The 18,150-nt window shown below is 54.6% G+C and overlaps 1 protein-coding gene across 2 annotated transcripts; it reads left to right on the plus strand.

Annotated features, from left to right (window-relative positions):
* Nucleotides 1-2,281: 2,281 nt before the first annotated feature.
* On the plus strand, nt 2,282-17,532 carry shakB (Innexin family member shaking B). Of its 2 annotated transcripts, XM_076524827.1 has the most exons (6): nt 2,282-2,757; nt 5,636-6,594; nt 14,038-14,257; nt 15,187-15,476; nt 15,832-16,085; nt 16,944-17,532. In XM_076524827.1, the coding sequence occupies exons 2-5, from the start codon at nt 6,232-6,234 to the stop codon at nt 16,078-16,080; spliced, it is 1,122 nt and encodes a 373-aa protein (XP_076380942.1). In that variant the 5' UTR covers nt 2,282-2,757; nt 5,636-6,231; the 3' UTR covers nt 16,081-16,085; nt 16,944-17,532. The 2 variants fall into 2 exon arrangements, with proteins under 2 accessions (XP_076380942.1, XP_033330519.1); XM_033474628.2 differs by lacking the exons at nt 2,282-2,757; nt 5,636-6,594 and adding an exon at nt 9,354-11,439.
* The last annotated feature ends 618 nt before the right edge of the window (nt 17,533-18,150 follow it).

Genomic DNA, 18,150 nt, shown 5'->3' on the forward strand with positions numbered 1-18,150 from the left:
ATAACGCGAACGTAATCGGTGCATCTTCCCGCACGGTATCCGTTGAACGTTCGTAACGCGGCGATCGAACAGATTTTCGAACGGCTCGAGTTCCTCGGAAACGTTTCAACGGCCGATTCGCCGCAAGTTTATTCGCGCGCGTCGCTTCGCACGCGTTTTCGCTTCGCATCGAAGTACTCGCAATCGATCTCGATATACTTGGTTCGAAAACAAACTCGGGGTTCGTGCAACCGCGCTTTCCGAGCTCGAACCTCGGTATTTGTTGTATCGTCGCGTCGCGAGGAAATCGCGAGCCATTTATTCGAGAGAGCACGGCTCGCGAGATTTCACCCTGCGCCGCGCCGCGCCGCGCCGCGCCGTTCCAACGCGAGCATTTGGTACGCGCGGGACAGCTGCCCGCGCCGGTGCCACTAGACATTTTCTCGTAGATCATTCGGCCACGTGGTCCTCGTCCAAATTAACCGTAAGAACGTTCCGACGCCGAATCGGAGGCGCTTAGAGATTTCTCTATGGTTTTCGTCCCGGCCGCGCGACCGAACGCGCGATCGCGGCGTCGGCTCTCGAAGCACCGTCGTTCGTTTTTACGGGAGACTCGATGCCTCGATTCGTTCGTTTTTAAACACCTTGCGAAGATCCATCGATCGGCGAACGAAAACATACAATCTTGCTGGAAGGTGTGTTGATCCTTTCGTCGAGGTGCCTCGCGCCACGATTTGTGCTTCGCTCTCGCGTCGATCGGCGCTTTTTCGCGTCCAATAAATTCTTCCGCGAGAAAAATCGTTCGAATTTATCGAATCGAGACCTTTGCTTTCGCGTTCGAAGATCGCGACGACGGAAAGACCGACGCGACATCGCGGGGTCGTCGCTCGACGAAAATTTCGACGTTCGCGCACGACGATGCTCGCGAGACCTTAGACTTCGAACCGGAAGCGGAGCGCGATTCTAGGGCATCGAATTCTGTTTTATAAAGCGGCCAGATTATTTTCTCGGGAAATATGCCGCACCCGTGGAAATATTAAAATACCAGGGCCGCGGCTCGACGCGAGCCTCGGCTTCGCCCTCTTTCCGATTTTCAATTGCTCCCTTCGGCTTCGGCGCGACGCGACCTCGCGTTTTTCTCGGCTCCGGCCGCGAGCCGATTTCGTGGCAGGCCACGCGAGCCTATTTATTTTCAGCTTTCTCGGCTACGCGGAAAATTGTTACAAAGTATCCGGCGGATTACCGAATTTGGCTGCTCGTTCGCAACGTTCGTCTTAAAAAGATGCTCGATTTACCGTGAATTCTCGTCTATGCCGCGTCGGGACGGACGGATCGTCGACCGAGGAAGAACGAACGAACGCCGAAGAAGAAAATGTTTCTCTTTCGTTCGGAAGGAGGATAGTTCCGATAGAAGAGGTTCTTCTTCGAAAGCTGTATTTTCGAAAATTCGACGCGGGGCCATCGTTCTTCCTCGCAACGGGATCGCGTATTTCGATCGGCGCGACGCCGTGGATCGTGGATTACGAAAAAACGAGGTCGATCGTTCGTAATACGTCGACCTTCGAACCCCTTTAAGAACAAGCAACCGTGACTCGAAAAGATGTTCGTGCTTCTGTGCACACCGCGGGTAGGGTTCCATCGATGTAAACACTGTACGCGCCGCGACGACACGGACGCGTGTGTCGCGTGCTATAAATGGAAACTTTCGTGTTCCTTCGGTGTTTCGGAAAGACGTCGAGACGGTAGTTGCATCTGCTCGATCGAATCGAGCCCTTCATCGTGGAACCGACGAAGAGAATAACTGCAGCGATCGCGGGACGAATAGATCGCATCGCGACAACGCGCGTTTCAGCGTTCGCAGTCGTCGCGTCGAATCGTAATCTCGGTTGCGGAAAGATACAATTAATCGCGCGCTCTGCTCCGCCGATCGTAAGATAGAAAACTCTTCCAGGGGCAGACGACGCGCGATGGACGCGGACGATTCCATGGATGCGCGCCGGTTACGAATCGACGTTCGTTAAATCCGCGAACCGTTTTTCGAAAAGAGCGTCGCTCTCGTCGGATCTCGGTGTCCGTTTTGGGGCAAATCGGTAAGCGTGCGCCGAGTTTTGGCGGGTCGTTTCGGAGCGAGCGAGCGAGCGAGCGAGCGGAGCTCTCGCGACGCGGTGCGTTTTAATGTTGCGCTTCTACGCTCGAACATTTCGGGTTTGGTGTTTCTATTCCTGGAGCGGGTTGACTCCTCGCTCGCGGCTCCTACGGGAGGTGCTATGCCCTGGCTAGCAAACACGAGAACAGTCGTGCCGAGTCGCGTCGAGTCGAGTCGAGTCGTGCCGTGTCGTCGTCTACTCTCTCGTGTCGTGTGTCTCGTGTCTCGTGTCTTGTGTCCGGCGAGCTTTTCTGCGTGGCGTGTGGAAGCAGCGCGCGCGCGCGCGACCAGCGTGGACGTTCTCCGGGAATTTTTCTCTCGGATCTTCGGATCGGCCGCGAATCGATCCGCGAATTCCTCTTCGACTCCGCGGCTCGATGCTCGGCCGAGCGCGAAACGTTTCCGCTCTTGTCAATCATTTCCCGCGAACAAAATCCGAGATCCGTTGTCTCGCGTTACGTTACATCGTGTTATGTTATGTTACGTTATGCTATCTTGCGTTGCGTGCGTTGCGTGCGCTACGCGAGTCTTCGCGGCTTCCGACGTGAACGCGGTGTTTCGTCGAGCAACCGAATTTAGAGAAACCTAGAGCGAGAGAGAGAGAGAGAAAGAGAGAAAAAGAGAGAGAGGGGGTGAGACAGAGTGGAAAGAGAGAGAGGCTGGCGGATGGAGGAAGAGAGAAAGCGACGGCGAATTTCTCGATGTGCATCGCGAAAGGAGTTCGTTGACTGACGCGCGAGGAATATTTAGAAGCGGGATTTTACACGGCCAGCGGATTCGCTCGATTTTTCTTCCACTCCGGCTCGCGCGGCCTAGTAGATCTCGCGGATCTTGGATCCCTTCACCGGAGAAGACCTCTTCGCGCGGAGCCAAACACTTCTCTCGGCGGCGATTCATAGAACGTTTCGAACGGAACAAGAAGCCTCTATTCCCGAAAACCGTTCGTCCGTTCGTCGGTTCGACCTATTCTCGGGAGCGTTTCGTTATATTCTTCCGGCGATACTCGCCGCCGAGTCGCTAGAGAGAGAGAGAGAGAGAGAGAGAGAGAGACCCCGTTAACGCGGCACGGCGCCGCGATCGAGAGTTACCGTCGACGAGCTTCGGATCGACGAAGCGTCGCGATCTCGTCGAGAATTTGTTTATTTCGAGGGAACTTGCTCGCGTCGCGGCACTCGACGAAATCTACGAACGCGCTCTGCTCGTCGACGGAGCAGCGTTTGCCCGGTTTGCGGGATTAAGAAGAGACGCGAGCCGCGAGAACGAAGTTTTTCAAATGTTTTCAGGAAATCGTAGACGTTCGGTCGCGTCGCGATCGACGATTCGCGATCGATCGACGACGCGAAATCGGCCGATACGTTCTTCTCTTCGCGCGTTTCGTTCGACGCGTTAGCGATCGCTCGTTTATTTCCCAACGAAACAGGCAGAGGAAAGAGCGCTTTATCCGATCAACTCTCGACGCGAGCAACAAATATTTCGGTCCCGATATATTCCGGAACGATCGCTCGATTTATTCCTTATCGAGATAAATCGAACGAACGATCTTTTCTTTTCTCTTCTCTCATTTTTTTCGTTGCGAGGAGAGCGCGCGAAAAATCGTCTCGTTTCTCTATTACAAGTCGGCAACGCAGAATTTATCTTAAAAATATAAACGATTTTCCGTCGCTCGCGGGTGCTCTACGGGCGACACGGCGGTCGAAGCGATCGAAAGACGTTCAAACTTGTTGCTTCGTTCCGCGAAAAACGTTCGAATCGTTTCGAGCGCGCCTTACCGAGGTCCATCCTCGAACGCGATCGCGGCTCGACCTCGCGATCGTTCTCGTTGTCGGCCGAAATTTCCTGGAACGCGTCCCATCTCGTTCCATCGCGTCCGGCTCGCAAGTTTGTCGAACTTTCCGTCGACGTTCGGCGAAATTGCGAGCAAGCGCGAAGCGTCGGCTTCGGGGATCGCGGGCTTATTCGTCCCTCTATTCTTAGATAATCGGGCTTTGTGTTACAAATAGTGACCGCCGTGTTATTATCGTCGTCGTATGACAAGCGTTGCACTCGCGGAAACCGAGCACGGCGCGGAACGGCGCGGCACGGCTCCGGATCGCTCTTCGAATCGGCCGCGCCGCGAGAGAGAAACGGAGGATCGTGGGTGTGCCCGATAGTCGATGCGACATCCGTCGTTGTCGGGCTCGAGGAACGCGTTTTTTACGAGCGACAAATCTTTCGGATCGCTCGCCGCCGACACCTTTATCCCTTTGTCTCTCGTTTGCCAGCCGTCGCCGCGCGACGCGATATTTTTCCCCGAGCGACGCGCCGATTCGCTCGGCGGATCTTTAAATCTTACTCCGTTGCTGCTCCCCTTCGTCGTCGTCGTCGTCGTCGTCGTCGTCGTCGAGAAGGCTTCGCGTCTTAATTTTCGAATCGTACTTTCGCGCGTCGCGATATTTGTGCGACGGATGATCGACGTGGAAAGCCAAAATCGCGATTTCGCGACACCGGTCTGGACGCGCGCTTCGCGGTCGGACGATCTTTGAGCGTCGAGAGGTACTTTGGAGGTATTCGCGCCGATTTTCAGCAATTTACGTGGAATGGAAGGACGTCGGAGGAGCAGATACGGCGGCTCGGAACGTCTCCGAAAATATACAAATATGAAGTTATACGGGAACGAAGCTATCGCGCGCGGGCCGTCCGTTTCGAGAGCGAAGTCGGAGGCTCCCCGTTTCGGACCGGGAGAGATTCCTCTAGTAGTTTACTCCTAGTGGTGATATATGTGTAATAGTATCGGCAGAGCGTAGCCGAGATCTCGTCGAGGAAGCCTGCTGGAAGCAGCCCAGTTAGCGCGTTCGCGTGTTTTATATTAAGCTCTAAGCGAGGCTGAATATTTCTTTCGGTGTTGGTTAATCGACAAGTCGAGATTAACCATGCTTTTCTGCTCACTTTTCGTTCTCGATAATTCACGATCCGTCCCGCCGTACCGCGTGGCGCGGATTCTTCCGCGCTGCTCGTCCTCGGTCGCGGAGAGATTCCGTCGGTCCCCGTCGTCCCTTCGTTTCCGTTTTCAAATCCGAGCGACCGGCACGCGGATCGCGTATTTCGAAACGGAGCGAGAGAGAGAGAGAGAGAGAGAGAGAGACCCGGAAAGTATTTCCGTCTCGTGTCATCGCGTGCATTTCCCGACAAGCGTCGGTTCTTCGTTCGCAACGAACCACGGTGTTACGCGTAAACGTTAAAATAGAATGGCACGCGTATCGAGTGGAATCGCGAAACCGCGAATCGCGACCACCTTCCGTCCGTTTCGTCCTTTCAGAATTTTATACCGCGAACAGCGAATCGAATTCACGCGGGTCCGAGCTCCCGGAAAGTCTCGTCGTTCGTTCGTTTTCTCTCGTCGTTCCGGCGGTTTTCTCTCGTCGTCGGAGATTATTTTACTCTCGCGCTGCGACTTCCGTCGCAGCCGCGTCGATCGGCTCTTCTCGATCCTCGTCGAAAGGTCGATCGGCAAGCATCGTTGATCTCTTCCAGTGACCGAGTGGCAGAAACTCGAACGGCGATTCCAGTTCTTGGAAAGCGCGGAGGGCGGCGCGCGTGCCCGCGAAGCGGACGGATCGTCGAAGGAGACCGATTCGGAGGATCGCGAAACATGAGCGGATTCCGCGGTCGTCCGCGAGCAGTTCCAGCAGAACGATCGTTCGGCCGGCCATCCCCTCGAGGGCGGAAGATCCAGCGAACGTTCGCGAGCTAGAGAGAGAAGACGGCGGCGATGCTCTGAGGCCGAAATAATGCACGGAAGAGGATCGTCGACGGCACAGAGCCGACGGTGGTGCCGACAGAGTCGACAGATCCGACCGGACCAAAGGATCCTGCGTCGTCGAGGTCGTCTCGCGAATCCTTCGACAGGAGCGGGACCGACTCGTTCCGCGATCGATTGACGAGCCAGATCGCACAGAGCGGAAGCGTCCGTTCGGCGGACGTCCTCGAGACTCGGACGGTTCTCGAAGCTCCCGGAGCGGTCGCGGCCTTGGCCAGGGTCGAAACATGCGATAGATCGTAGATCGTAGATCGGAGGGACCGGACGATAAGCGTCGCCGGCGCGTCGCTCGGCGTCGCCGCGATCCACGATGCTCGACATATTCCGAGGCCTGAAGAGCCTGATTAAAATTTCGCACGTGCACATCGACACCGCCGTCTTCCGGTTGCACTACAGCCTCACCGTGATCCTGTTGATCGCGTTTTCGTTGATCGTGACCACGCGGCAGTACGTCGGCAATCCGATCGACTGCATCCACAGCAAGGATCTGCCGGAGGACGTGCTGAACACCTACTGCTGGATCCACAGCACCTACACGATCACCGCGGCCTACCGGAAGCGAGAAGGCGTCGAGGTGCCGTTCCCCGGCATGGACAACTCCAAGTCCCATCCCGAGAGCGAGAGGAAGGAGTATAGGTACTATCAGTGGGTCTGCTTCATGCTGTTCCTTCAGGTAATTCCTTCTCGGGGATACTTCCACCGCCGGGACGCGACCCGTCTCGGGTATATTGGCACGCTCGCGGAGGTCGGGTCGGGTTGCGAACTCTTCGAAACAGTTTCTACGCGTTTCACCGTTCCCATGAAAATCGTCCCTGCATCTACCCGAACTCTCTCCTCGATCTTCCTCCTTGCTCCATCTTTCCTATCTTTGCTATCTTTGCTACTTCGACGCGGCTGGTCGCGCGAGGAGTTGATTCTAGGAATCAACTTCTCGAGAGAATCTCGAGTCTCGCGAGTCGTGGAACGTAGAAAGTTTCCTTCGGGATTGCTCGTTACGAGATTTTTAGTACGTTCGACGACGAAGGATGCGACCCCGAAGAATCCCACAAAGTTACCCCGTCCGGTTTAGTCGATTACAGAGCGGTCGCTCCGTACTTCGAGCGATGCCTGCAACAACGAGAAAGTACTCGCGCAGCGAAAGCACGAGGGATCGATAAGATTCGATTCGCGCAAATATGCGATGGAAAAACGACGACGTTCTTAGGGTGAACTCGTCGATACGATTTTCTTCCGCTTGCTCGTAATTTAGAAGAAATCGCCGTTGCTCGTCGTACTCGTATCGTTCGAAATCGTGCGTTGGATTCCTGCTACGTTAAAGTTGCGCGAGGCATTTTTACCGCCCGCGAAAAGCGCATTTCCGCGGACCGAGAACGAGTTCTCCGCGAAAGGATCGCCCTTACACCGCGAAGGGCGACGGCAACCGCTCCCCAGAAGAGAGCACCCTCCGACGGAAGCGACGACTTAACGAAGCGCCAAGGACTCGGAAGGTTGCTTTCGCCGGTCGATAAAGCTGCGCGTATCGGTGCATATGCATTATAGATAGATTTGGCAATGAGAAAAGCCGGATAACGAACGAACCAGTTGCGGCTACGCTCCGAGGAATTTACTCGCTGCTTACAGAAGCTTATATCTAGTTCATTGCCAAGAAGGAAACCCTAAGCATATTAACTCCTTAAACCCGTAGCCGTTGCCTGCTCGTCGCCGAGGGTCGCTGTCGCGTTCGCCTTGACGCTCGGTCAAAGACAATCCTCCACCCTCACCTTTCAACCGATCGTTCCGCATCGCGTCGCGTCGCGTCGCACCGTTGTTGCTCGTTCTCGAACGATCGCGGCGCGGCTCTCGATAACCGTGCTATCCGTTTACAGTTTACAGTTTTTAGTTTCCTATCGCCGATATCATCTTTCTCAGAATTCTCTCGAGAAGACGACGCAACCGCGCGACCGAAGCTGCGCAACGCGAATATTTACGCGCGCTCAGAGTTATTGGGTTGGCAACTAAGTAAATGCCGATTTGTTCGATGAAATAAAAGAATTTTGTTTTACTTGGAACGAAGTTTAATCTGTAATGTATTTTCCATTTTGTTCGACGACCTTTCGCCGTCTCTCCGACAACTTGAAAATTCCACGCTCGTAAAAAGTCTGATCCTTTTCGGGCCAAAAACTGAGTTAAGCGAGATTTTAATATAAATAAGTGGTAATCCGATGGCGCGAGATCGGGGCTATATGCTGGGTGTAACATCGATTCCCAAGCAATATCCATGAATTTTTGCCGAGTGGACAAAGACGCGCGCGGCCTAGCATTGTCCTGCTGGAAAATCACACCTTTACGATCGACCAATTCTGCTCGCTTTTCCTTGACCGCTGCATTCGATTTGTCCAGTTGCTAACGTTCGCGGATAATAAAAAATAAAATAATAATAATAATATTAATAATTTTATAATATAACATTCACGGAGAGAGAGAGAGATATCATAAAAATGGGAGTGGGAGACATCTATAACTGAAATCGGCAATTACTTAGTTGCCAAGCCAATAAATCCTTCCGCATCGATCGCAGGGGATTCGAATCGATCAGCCGTCTCGATCGATCGATGATTTATAATTTCCGCTATTTGCTTCGCGCGCGTATTTGCTGCCTCGATTCGGGCTAGGCGAGGAGCGCGACGCGTTCCGTCGAGAGGACGACAGGAACGAACCGAACCGTTCCGGACATTATGTCACGAGCGCGCGTGCACCTTCGAAACTGCATTACTCTAAACCAATTAGATTCGACGTACAAGAGTAACGACGATAACGATGGTAATTCGAGGGAAATTCTTCGCTGGGAAGGACGCGGACGAATACGTAAGAAACCACCGAAATTCAACGACGGAACAACCGTTTCGGACGAAATAGCGCGTACTGTAAATTGAATTTGGATTTAAACGCTCGCACGAGTAATCGCGAAAACGCGAAAAGCGATAAATACTCTTTTCGAACGATACGGTCGAGCGAACGCGTTTCCACCGTGCTCATCGGGACGAGGAAAGTGCGGCAACCGGAACTCGGAATCGCAATTGGAACAAGTCGTTTCGGCGACTCGACGATGAACGAGAAGTCTCCCAACCCAATTATGAAACGATGCGATGGAACGGATCCAATTGCTTCTCCAAATAATTCAATTACCCTCCAGTGTTGCTGAAACGCTAATTCGGCGCGGTGCAGACGCCCGATCTACCTATATATAGAGCGACAATGACCCGAATGGTTCTCTCTTCTTCTTTTTGCCTCCGGATCTCGTTGTCGGCGTCCCTTTTCCTTTCCACCGATTCGCGACACCGACAGAGAGAGAGAGAGAGAGAGAGAGAGAGAGAGAGAGAGAGAGAGAGAAAGAGAGTGTGTGTACCGTCGGCCGCTGGCCGCTGGCCAATCCTTACCAATCGGGAGATATTATTACACCCGATACCGTAATACGCGCATCTTTTCACTTTTCCAAGACCGCGTCATCGATCTATTGATATCGTGCTGCATCGGTTGCAGTAACGAGAAACGAGCAACGAGCAGCGAGGAGATAGCGGTAGTAGTAGTAGTAGCAGAACGAAGAATCGGTGCGCGGTGCTGCGCGAGCGAGCAACAAATTCTTGCGGGATAAACGGGCAATGAGTTGGTAGGGGTGCGGAACGATCGTTGCACCGCGGTCTCGCGCGAGAAAGGGTGCGACGTTTCGCCAGGGGCAAGAGAACGATACTGGAAGATCATATAAGTCGTGTGTTCGGCATCGAGGCCAAGGGATGCCTCTCAAGTTCGTCCAGTCTTCCGACGGCTCGCTTTCGCGACCCACGTGTGTCTGTCGAACTCTCGATCGGTCCGAATTCTCGATCCGTCCTCCCGTTCCTTCTACTCGTTCCCGCGTCGCGATCGAGAAACGGTGTCCTTCTTCTTCGGCTTTATCTTCCACTTTTCTCTCGGTTCTTTCGGTTCTTCGTTTTCCGACCGCGAAACTTTCGCAGAGTGGTTCGAAAGAAAGGGAAGAGAGCGCGAGGATTCCTCCGCGTTTCGAGCGGATCGTCGCCGACGCGAACCAGCGGTTTTTATCAGCGGGTTACAAAGTGTTCCGCGTCTTCGACCGTTCGCGACCGACGCCGCTCGGCATCGAGGTGGTGCGAGCACGATTCGAGAAGCGAAGCGTCCGTTTATCGATAACGATGACGGGCGTGTGATCTTTTCATCGTTGTTCGCGGACGGTCGACGTTCGAAACGCGCGTCTCGCGCGGACGCGTATCGACGATTATCAGTTGCACGCGCGATTGGAAACAACGCGATCTCTCGGACAGTTCTCTCGAATCGAATTCTTAACGCGAGAGCGAGCCTCGTTCGGAACGGCCATCGTTCCGAAATTACGTCGTTTCGAGATTCTTCGGGGAACCGATCCGTTTCGAAAATAGCTGGTACATATTTTATGAACTGTTACGAACAGCGTTAAAAAAGAACGTTTGTTAGCGTCTCGTCGAATCGAGATATTTCGATTGTCGACGTCGCGTTCGCTCGTTACTCGATCCCCGGAGAAATGGGAAACAACGATAGCTGGCACGCGCGTAGCGCGCGATTTCGGGAATCGGAACTGGCAAGTATCTAGCGTTACTTTTGAACGTTTCGTCGCGCGATTCGAGAGAGATCGAAATTTCGCGTTCTCTTCTTCGTTCTCGCGCGAGGCTACACCGCCGTTGGTTCGCACGGGCGAGACTCGCGATCGACGTTGTTCGGCGACGGTCGAGAATGGCCCGCGGATAACCGCGGATAACCGCGGATAAAAAGCGTCGGAGATCGGAAGGTGTCCGGATAAGCGAGCGGCGGCGAAAGAAATGGGCCGAAGGGACGAGGAAACGATCAGCGAGCCCGAGGATTCGATGGCCGGCCGGATCTCGAACAGCGAAACGGAAACAGCAGCAGCAGCACCATGCACGTAACGAAGACTCTCTCATCGACGAGAGCGGAGCTGTTTCACGCGTGGCCCGAGATCGTCCTCGGGTAGGATCCGTGGAACGGGTCTTGGTCGTTGCAAGGAGGAGCGCGCGTTCGACAGCGCGTTCGATAACGGGAGCGAAAGCGAGAGCGAACGTGAAAGCGAGAAGCTTCGAAGATGCCCCTGATGCTGAAGATGGTCGACGTGTTCGGCTCCCTGCGGTCCCTGTTCAAGGTGCCGAGGATCGCCGAGGACGCGATCGTGTTCCGGCTGCATTACCGCGCCACCGTCGCGCTCCTTCTCGGCGGCTGTGTCACGTTGGCTTGCAAGAGCATCTCCGGCTCGCCTATTCACTGCGAGGCCGCCGGCTCCGTCGACAAGGTCGTCTTGGAGACGTTCTGCTGGCTTCACACCACCTACAGCATGGTGCACGCGTTCAACAAGAGCATCGGCCAGGCGGTCCCCTATCCGGGCGTGTCGAACAGCAAGGGCGTCGGCCACCACGGCTACGCGTCCCATCCGTTGGTCAAACAGCACAAGTATTATCAGTGGGTCATCTTCTTTCTGCTGCTCCAAGTACGAGTCGAGTCGCTCACTTTCTACGATCGTTCGTAAGACGGCTAGAAACGCGTCCGTTTCGTTCGCTTCGTAGCCTAGCGTAGCATATATGTAGCATAGAATAGAGCGTACCTATACGTACAGGGGGTCGCATCTCGGAGGATTCGGCTCGAAAGCGAGAGTACGTATAATATGACATGTATTATCCTCGGTTGCCGCGAGCCGTCGACCAGATTCGAGCGATTCGAGCGATTCGAGCGATTCGAGCGGAAAATTGTCCGCATCGGTGGCGAGTAACGAAGGAACGCGGGAGTTCGAAAGAGGCACGTGCCGCCTCCTCTTGGCGAATTCGGTAAATCGAAGAGACGATATCTCTCCTCGTCGATTTCCCGGACTCGATATCCGGCAATTTCTGACTCGAATCGGAATCGCAGCGAATTCGAACGTTCGCGCTTCGAGCCCGGCGCCGCGCGCCTCGGTCTCCGGCACGTCCGCTTTAAAAATCATCGGCCGTTCGAATTTTAATCGATAGCGCGCTCTCTCTCTCTCTCTCTCTCGCCCGTTGGCCGTTCCGGCGAGCCGGCTCAAAGAATTTATATTAATAACCTTGTTCTTCGGAAGAAAAAGCGCATTCGTCGCTTCCTGGTTATCGATCGATCGCGACCAGATTATAAGCGTGCTCTCGCGAGCCAAGGTTGCCGGGGGACCTTCGGTCGGCTTCGGCCTGCCGGTAATACGCCGAAGAGAGGACAAAAATTCTTTCCCGATCGAGCGGATCCGCGAACGGAGGGCTGCGAGCAGGGTGGAAACGTCCCGTCGATTCGAAGACGCTCGATCGGGTTTTCCTCTCGTTTGGCTCGGCTCCGCGCGCGGAACGACGCGTCGAGCCGAGCGGAGCTGGCACGCGACGCGAGCGCGAGCGCGGTTATACCATAGCTACGGCTCGTGCTATTTTCATCCGCGGATTTTCCCTTTTCGTTGGGTTCCCGTAGACGCCGACGTTCGACCCTGTTCTCGGCATTCCCGATTCCCGATTCCCGATTCCCGATTGCCGCGACGATTCGCGCCAGGTCGTTTCACGCCTGCTCGATTCGTTCGCGAGCGGACGCTCTCCTCGCTAACCTATATTCGCGTTCGCGATTCCAGATGCGAGAAAATCGTCCGAAACGTTCTCCGACGAGCGAAGTGCGTCGTCGGCTTCTCGTCGACGCTTTCGATCGCGAGGATTCGGAGAAAACGGCTAGCCGAAAGCACCTTCGAACGATTTTCTCTGATCGAGGCAACGATATTTCACTCGCGTTCGTTCCGCGTGTTCCCGTTTACGCGAGGCGTACGCGAACGTTTTAAGACCAACATCGCGAAGTTTAACGGCTCTTGTAACAGAATTCCGCCGGTGATACATTTAGGCGGCTACGGGACAACGTAAACTCGTTACCGAAATGAATTGCCGCTAAATCAACAACGATTAATCAATACGCCGCGCCGCGCCTCGCCGCCTTGAAACAATACCGCCGTTTAGTGTGATTTTATCGCCCCACGGCGAAACGCGCGACCGATCCGACATCTTTACGCGCGCGGCGGCCCGAGAACCCCGAAACGAATCGGCGAGGTTCCCTCCCTCGATTCGTCGTCGTAAAAGCTCGACGAATTCCACGGTTCTCGCGTAAACCGAAAACTCTTCCGTCCGTCGTCGACGCTTCCGGCCTTACCGCGGTGTCCGCCGGTTTATTTTATCGCTAGGTTTATTATTAACTGCGCGAACATCGCGGCCCGAACAATTCCTTCTTGGGCGACCGTCTCGCGATTCGGAGAGCAAGATGTTCCGAAGCCCGTTGCGGAACGAAGAGATCCGTCCAAGGCGACGGACCGACCGAAGTCCGATCGATTCGGAATTTAGCGAATTTTTAAAGGAAACGCGATCTTCGAACTCCTTCTCCGCCTCCTTCGCAACTGTGACGATACAACGACCGGCAAAGAGCGTACGCTCGAACGGCGGACCTCTATTATTGGAAGCGTATTGTACCGACTATGGTAACGAAGGCGATCGAACAGGGTGGATCATCGAATCTCGAAAGCATTCGAAGAATTCGAGAACGGAGAAAGAGAGAAACGATCTCGCGATCGCGTAACTATTATTCCGCGTAAAGATGAAACATCTCCGGTCCGCTCGTCGTCGACGAAGCGACGGTCGATTCCGCGTCCGAAACCATCGCCAACTATTTACCTAACCCTGACCCAGGTAACAATGCTTCGCGTCGCATCGTGCAACGACCGCGGAAAGAGCGATCGCGCGATCTCGACACCGTGGCACGCGTCGCTGAAATCTGCCGCGAGTTGGCCAACGAACGATACGGAACTGGCAACGATGATAAAAATAACAACGACGACGACGATATTAATAATAACAGTGATGATAATAATAATAATAATAATAATAATATTAAGAAAGAGAAGCAGCCATGCAACGACGAGATCTCTCGAGAAGAAACGCCAATTAGGCGTGCGGCGAGCTATAGATAGTTCGGGGATCGTTTAACGAGCTAATAATTCTAATCGATCGCACGCGTTCGCGTTCTCGGTAGCCCGGTTAACTCCGTCCCGCGATTTCTGTTCCAGGCGATCCTCTTTTACACGCCCCGATGGCTCTGGAAAGGCTGGGAGGGTGGCAAGATTCACGCCCTGATGATGGACCTCGACATCGGCCTCTGTTCCGAGGTCGAGAAGAAGCAGAAGAAAAAGATGTTGCTCGACTATCTCTGGGAGAATCTTCGCTTTCACAACTGGTGGGCTTACAGGTACTACCTCTGCGAGCTTCTCGCCCTGGTGAACGTGGTCGGTGAGTGACGCCATATTTTACATCGCCTTTCGATCTTTTCCGCGGATCGCGCGTCGCGTTCTTCCGGTCGGGATCGTTCGTCGCGCCGAATCTTTTTCGCGAGCGAACGCGCTTTTCGAGCGGTCTTCCTTCCTTCCGAGTATTCGATTCGATCGAATTTCGCAAAGATACGAGTTTACGACGCGTCTTCGACGTTTCTACGTTTCGCGGAACCGAATAGCGTGCACGGGGTAGGTCGGTCGAACTTTGAATATCCGAAAAGAACCGATTCACCGGCACCGCGAACTATTCGCATAGCGTGGCAAACGGTACGAGCATGGGAGAGAGCGAAGCGGGGGGCGCGTGTATTTCCGTTCGGCCGTTTTCTCATTTGCGCGGCTTTACCATTTCCTACGAATCTCGGCGGCCCGCGTCGATGTGTTTACCTTCTTCCCGTTATTTGTTTTGTTACTTTTAACGAATCCGTAATTCTCGGCCGCGGCCGACGGACGTTAAATGCCGCGCGTTTGCTTTCGTTATTCCATATTTTTCCTCGAAATCACCGATCGCCACCGATCGCCACCTTTCGCCGATTCGTCCGGGGGGATCTTCGTTTTCCTTCGTTTTCCATCGTCGAAGCGATCTCGTCGCTCGTAAACGGGCATCCTGGATCGGGCGAACGGTGAATGAACGATTCACAATAAAATTTGGCAAGCGTACAGCTGGCCTACGCACCGGGCGGCCAGCCTTCGAGGACCGCCGATCCACGCGGCCATCGGTCGCTATTTATCCAACGCCGCTTCGTTCTCGCCGCGGAACCCTACGATTTCTAGACTCGTCGACGAATTCGTTTCGTTTCCGCGTTTCGACGAGAAAAGAATCCGCTTCGATTCGGAACGAATATCTCCTAGGCTAACTTTGGAGAATTATTCGAGATCGAACATGCGCAGGTCAAATGTTCCTGATGAACCGCTTCTTCGACGGCGCCTTTTTGACGTTCGGCATCGACGTGCTCCGGTTCTTGGAGTCGGATCAGGAGGACCGGGTCGACCCGATGATCTACGTGTTCCCACGAATGACCAAGTGTACCTTCTACAAATACGGCGTGAGCGGCGAAGTGGAGCGACACGACGCCGTCTGCATATTGCCCTTGAACGTGGTCAACGAGAAGATATACGTCTTCCTCTGGTTTTGGTTCCTCTTTCTCGGCGTCCTTAGCTTCTTCACGGTCCTCTACAGGGTAAGTCGATCCGTTCGGCCGCGAGACATTTTTGGGACACTCTGTATATACACGGACGGAATATACGGTATCGGACTCTGTACGGTACGTATCGGACTCTGCCGTCCAGAGAAATAGCCTCGCGCAGAATTCAGCCGTACCTAAAAGGTTAAACTAATCGCGACGGCTTCGACTCGGACGGCGAATATTCGCTTCGAACCTTGACCCGCGAGAGGGCAACGATTTCGCCGTACAGCGCCTCCGTTTAACGACCAACGATCAACGGATAACGGTTGACAGCGTTTGGTCGACGGAAAGAAGGCGGAATCCGATCGAACCTAATCTCGACCTCGATCTCGCGATTTCCGGTTCGCAGATCGTGATTATATTCTCGCCGCGGACGAGAGTGTACCTTCTGCGGCTGCGGTTCCGCCTGGTTCGACGAGAGGCCATCGAGACCATCGTCAGAAGGAGCAAAGTGGGCGACTGGTTCCTCCTGTACATGCTCGGCGAGAATTTGGACACGGTGATATACAGGGACGTGATGCACGAGCTGGCGAACAAGCTCGCGTCCAGGCACCACCACAGCGTGCCGGGGATCAAGGGAGAGCTTCAGGAGGCCTGATCGAAGTGAGTCCAGTAGTCTCTTTTCCGTTCGTTTCTCTCTCCGCGGATCTTTCTCCGTTCGTATCGCGCGACGACTTTTCGAACCGATCGGAAGAGGAAAGCGAAGAGTCGTTCTCGGCCGACTTTTTTCCCGCGCGTTCGAGGATACGGGAAAGTTTCGCAGCTTCGTTTCGGCCGCGACGGATCGAATTTGCGCGAAACGAGGGTTCGAGCGCCGCCGTTTGCCCGGTCCATTCGCTGCACAGAAATCCCGCGGCCGACTCGCGCCGTGCAGTTCGATATACGCGACGCGTCTTCGGCGCGGACGGCACCGATGCGCCGGCCATAAATTTCCTGGCAACTAGCGTTTGACGTTTACGCGTTATCCTATTTCGAGCGGTTTAACAACCGCAGCGCAGCGCCGCTAGGGGCTAGAGAGCTTTCCTCTCGAACCCCGCGAGATCCGTTCGATATCGGTTCGAAATAACAACCTTATCTCGAAAGCGACGCGAGACGCGAGGCGCAACCTGCGAACCGTCAGCCGCGAAATCGGAGAATTTCCGGCGAACGGCGACGCGTCGCTCCCATAGGGTGCACGATTCCGAACGAGAGAACGCGCGGGGCTTTCGCCCGCTTTCGATCGCGACGCCGATCGCTCCACGCGCGACGGAAACTTTGATTCGCGGCCGGCACTTTTCGCGCGTCGCGTTTCAGCGAGCGCGCGGCCGAGCCAGAAGTCGAGAGAAGCTCTATTCGGGTTGCTCGGAAAAGACGTCGACGTTCGCAAATCCGTTTCGCAACGGATGCGAACGCGGGAAATTGTATTCGACGCGTGTTCGTTGGTCGTGGACGAACGTTAATCGTCGGCGATGTTTGTTACAGATTGCCTCGGAGAGCCGTGAAAACCGAGAGGATTCCCGTGGCGAGGGCAGGAGGTGTCCCGACGGAGGCCGACGAAATCGCGGTGGAACGCCGGCAACGGGGACGGGGACGGGGATTCGACGAAACGAGTTCCGAAACGAGACGGATCGCATTTTATTTAATACTCGAATCGTGTGTGTTTCCTTTTTTCTGGTTCGCCGCGCCTCGACGAAGGGACGTCGGCGAACGTTGATCGTTGTCGTTGCTCGCGTAAAAGACAAAGCCCGACTTCGGCGGCTCTCGCCGAATCGACGACAATTTCTGTGGAGAGAAATCGAAACGAGCGGGGACTGTTCGGCGAGCCGAGAAAATGGCCGCGGACAGCCGTTCGATTCGGCATTTTCTCGCGGGGTGCGGGTTACGCCGGCAGGGCGCGAGCACCCCGCGCTCGCCGCGACGAGAACGAGAACCGATCTCCATCTTCTTCCGCAAAGACTGTGCCAAAGTGCCGACGCGAACGAACCCGCGCGTGTAACTTTTACCGGACTATCGAAATAAATGTATTTTTATTTAAAAGATAAATTTAATAAATACGTGCTTCTATATTGTAGGAGACCGCTCGACGGTACTCGATGATTGAATTTCCCGGAGACGGTGGTGGTCGTAAATATTAATCCGTTCGGTATCGCACCGTTTGTACCGGCGCGAACAGCGAGTCGGATCACTTTTTGAGGCGGCTGTACGACGTTGCGCGCATACAGGGTGTCCGAAAAGTCGCTCGCGATTGGGAAACGAGGGGTTCCGAGGGTCGGCCGAGCGTACCTCTCGTTGGTCGGTTAAATTTAAGTTCGTTCTTCGCCGATAACTTGTAAACGAAACCGTCTACCTTTTCGGTCGCCCTGTATATTTCGACAGCGCCTCGGTCCCATCGCTGTTGCAGGAGTATAAATTTCGAGTGCGCGCGAGTGGCTGTATCTTCGAGCTCGAGGCGAGAGACGAGAGACGAGAGAGAGAGAGAGAGAGAGAGAGAGAGAGAGAGAGTGAGAGTGAGACCAGCGAGGAGACCGGAGAGACGGGAGACGAGGAACGGGCTACGACGGTGCGCGGTTGGCCATATTCGGAAACGCGAGGAGGACCAACCGGTCCTCGTTGGTCCGCGGCTCGCGAAACTTGGCGTCTGAAAAGGAGGCGGCGCGCGCGCGCGAGCGCGTTCCTTCTGCGTAACCGA

This window comes from Megalopta genalis, chromosome 10 (assembly GCF_051020955.1).
Source record: "Megalopta genalis isolate 19385.01 chromosome 10, iyMegGena1_principal, whole genome shotgun sequence".
NCBI classification, from domain to species: Eukaryota; Metazoa; Arthropoda; class Insecta; order Hymenoptera; family Halictidae; genus Megalopta; species Megalopta genalis.

Bases quoted from the DNA above. Each gene is read 5' to 3' on its own strand.
- shakB (XM_033474628.2), top strand. From the start codon at position 11,041: ATGCCCCTGATGCTGAAGATGGTCGACGTGTTCGGCTCCCTGCGGTCC. The intron at 11,440-14,037 runs GTACGAGTCGAG...TTTCTGTTCCAG, and splicing joins TCTTCTTTCTGCTGCTCCAA to GCGATCCTCTTTTACACGCC. The intron at 15,477-15,831 runs GTAAGTCGATCC...TCCGGTTCGCAG, and splicing joins TCTTCACGGTCCTCTACAGG to ATCGTGATTATATTCTCGCC.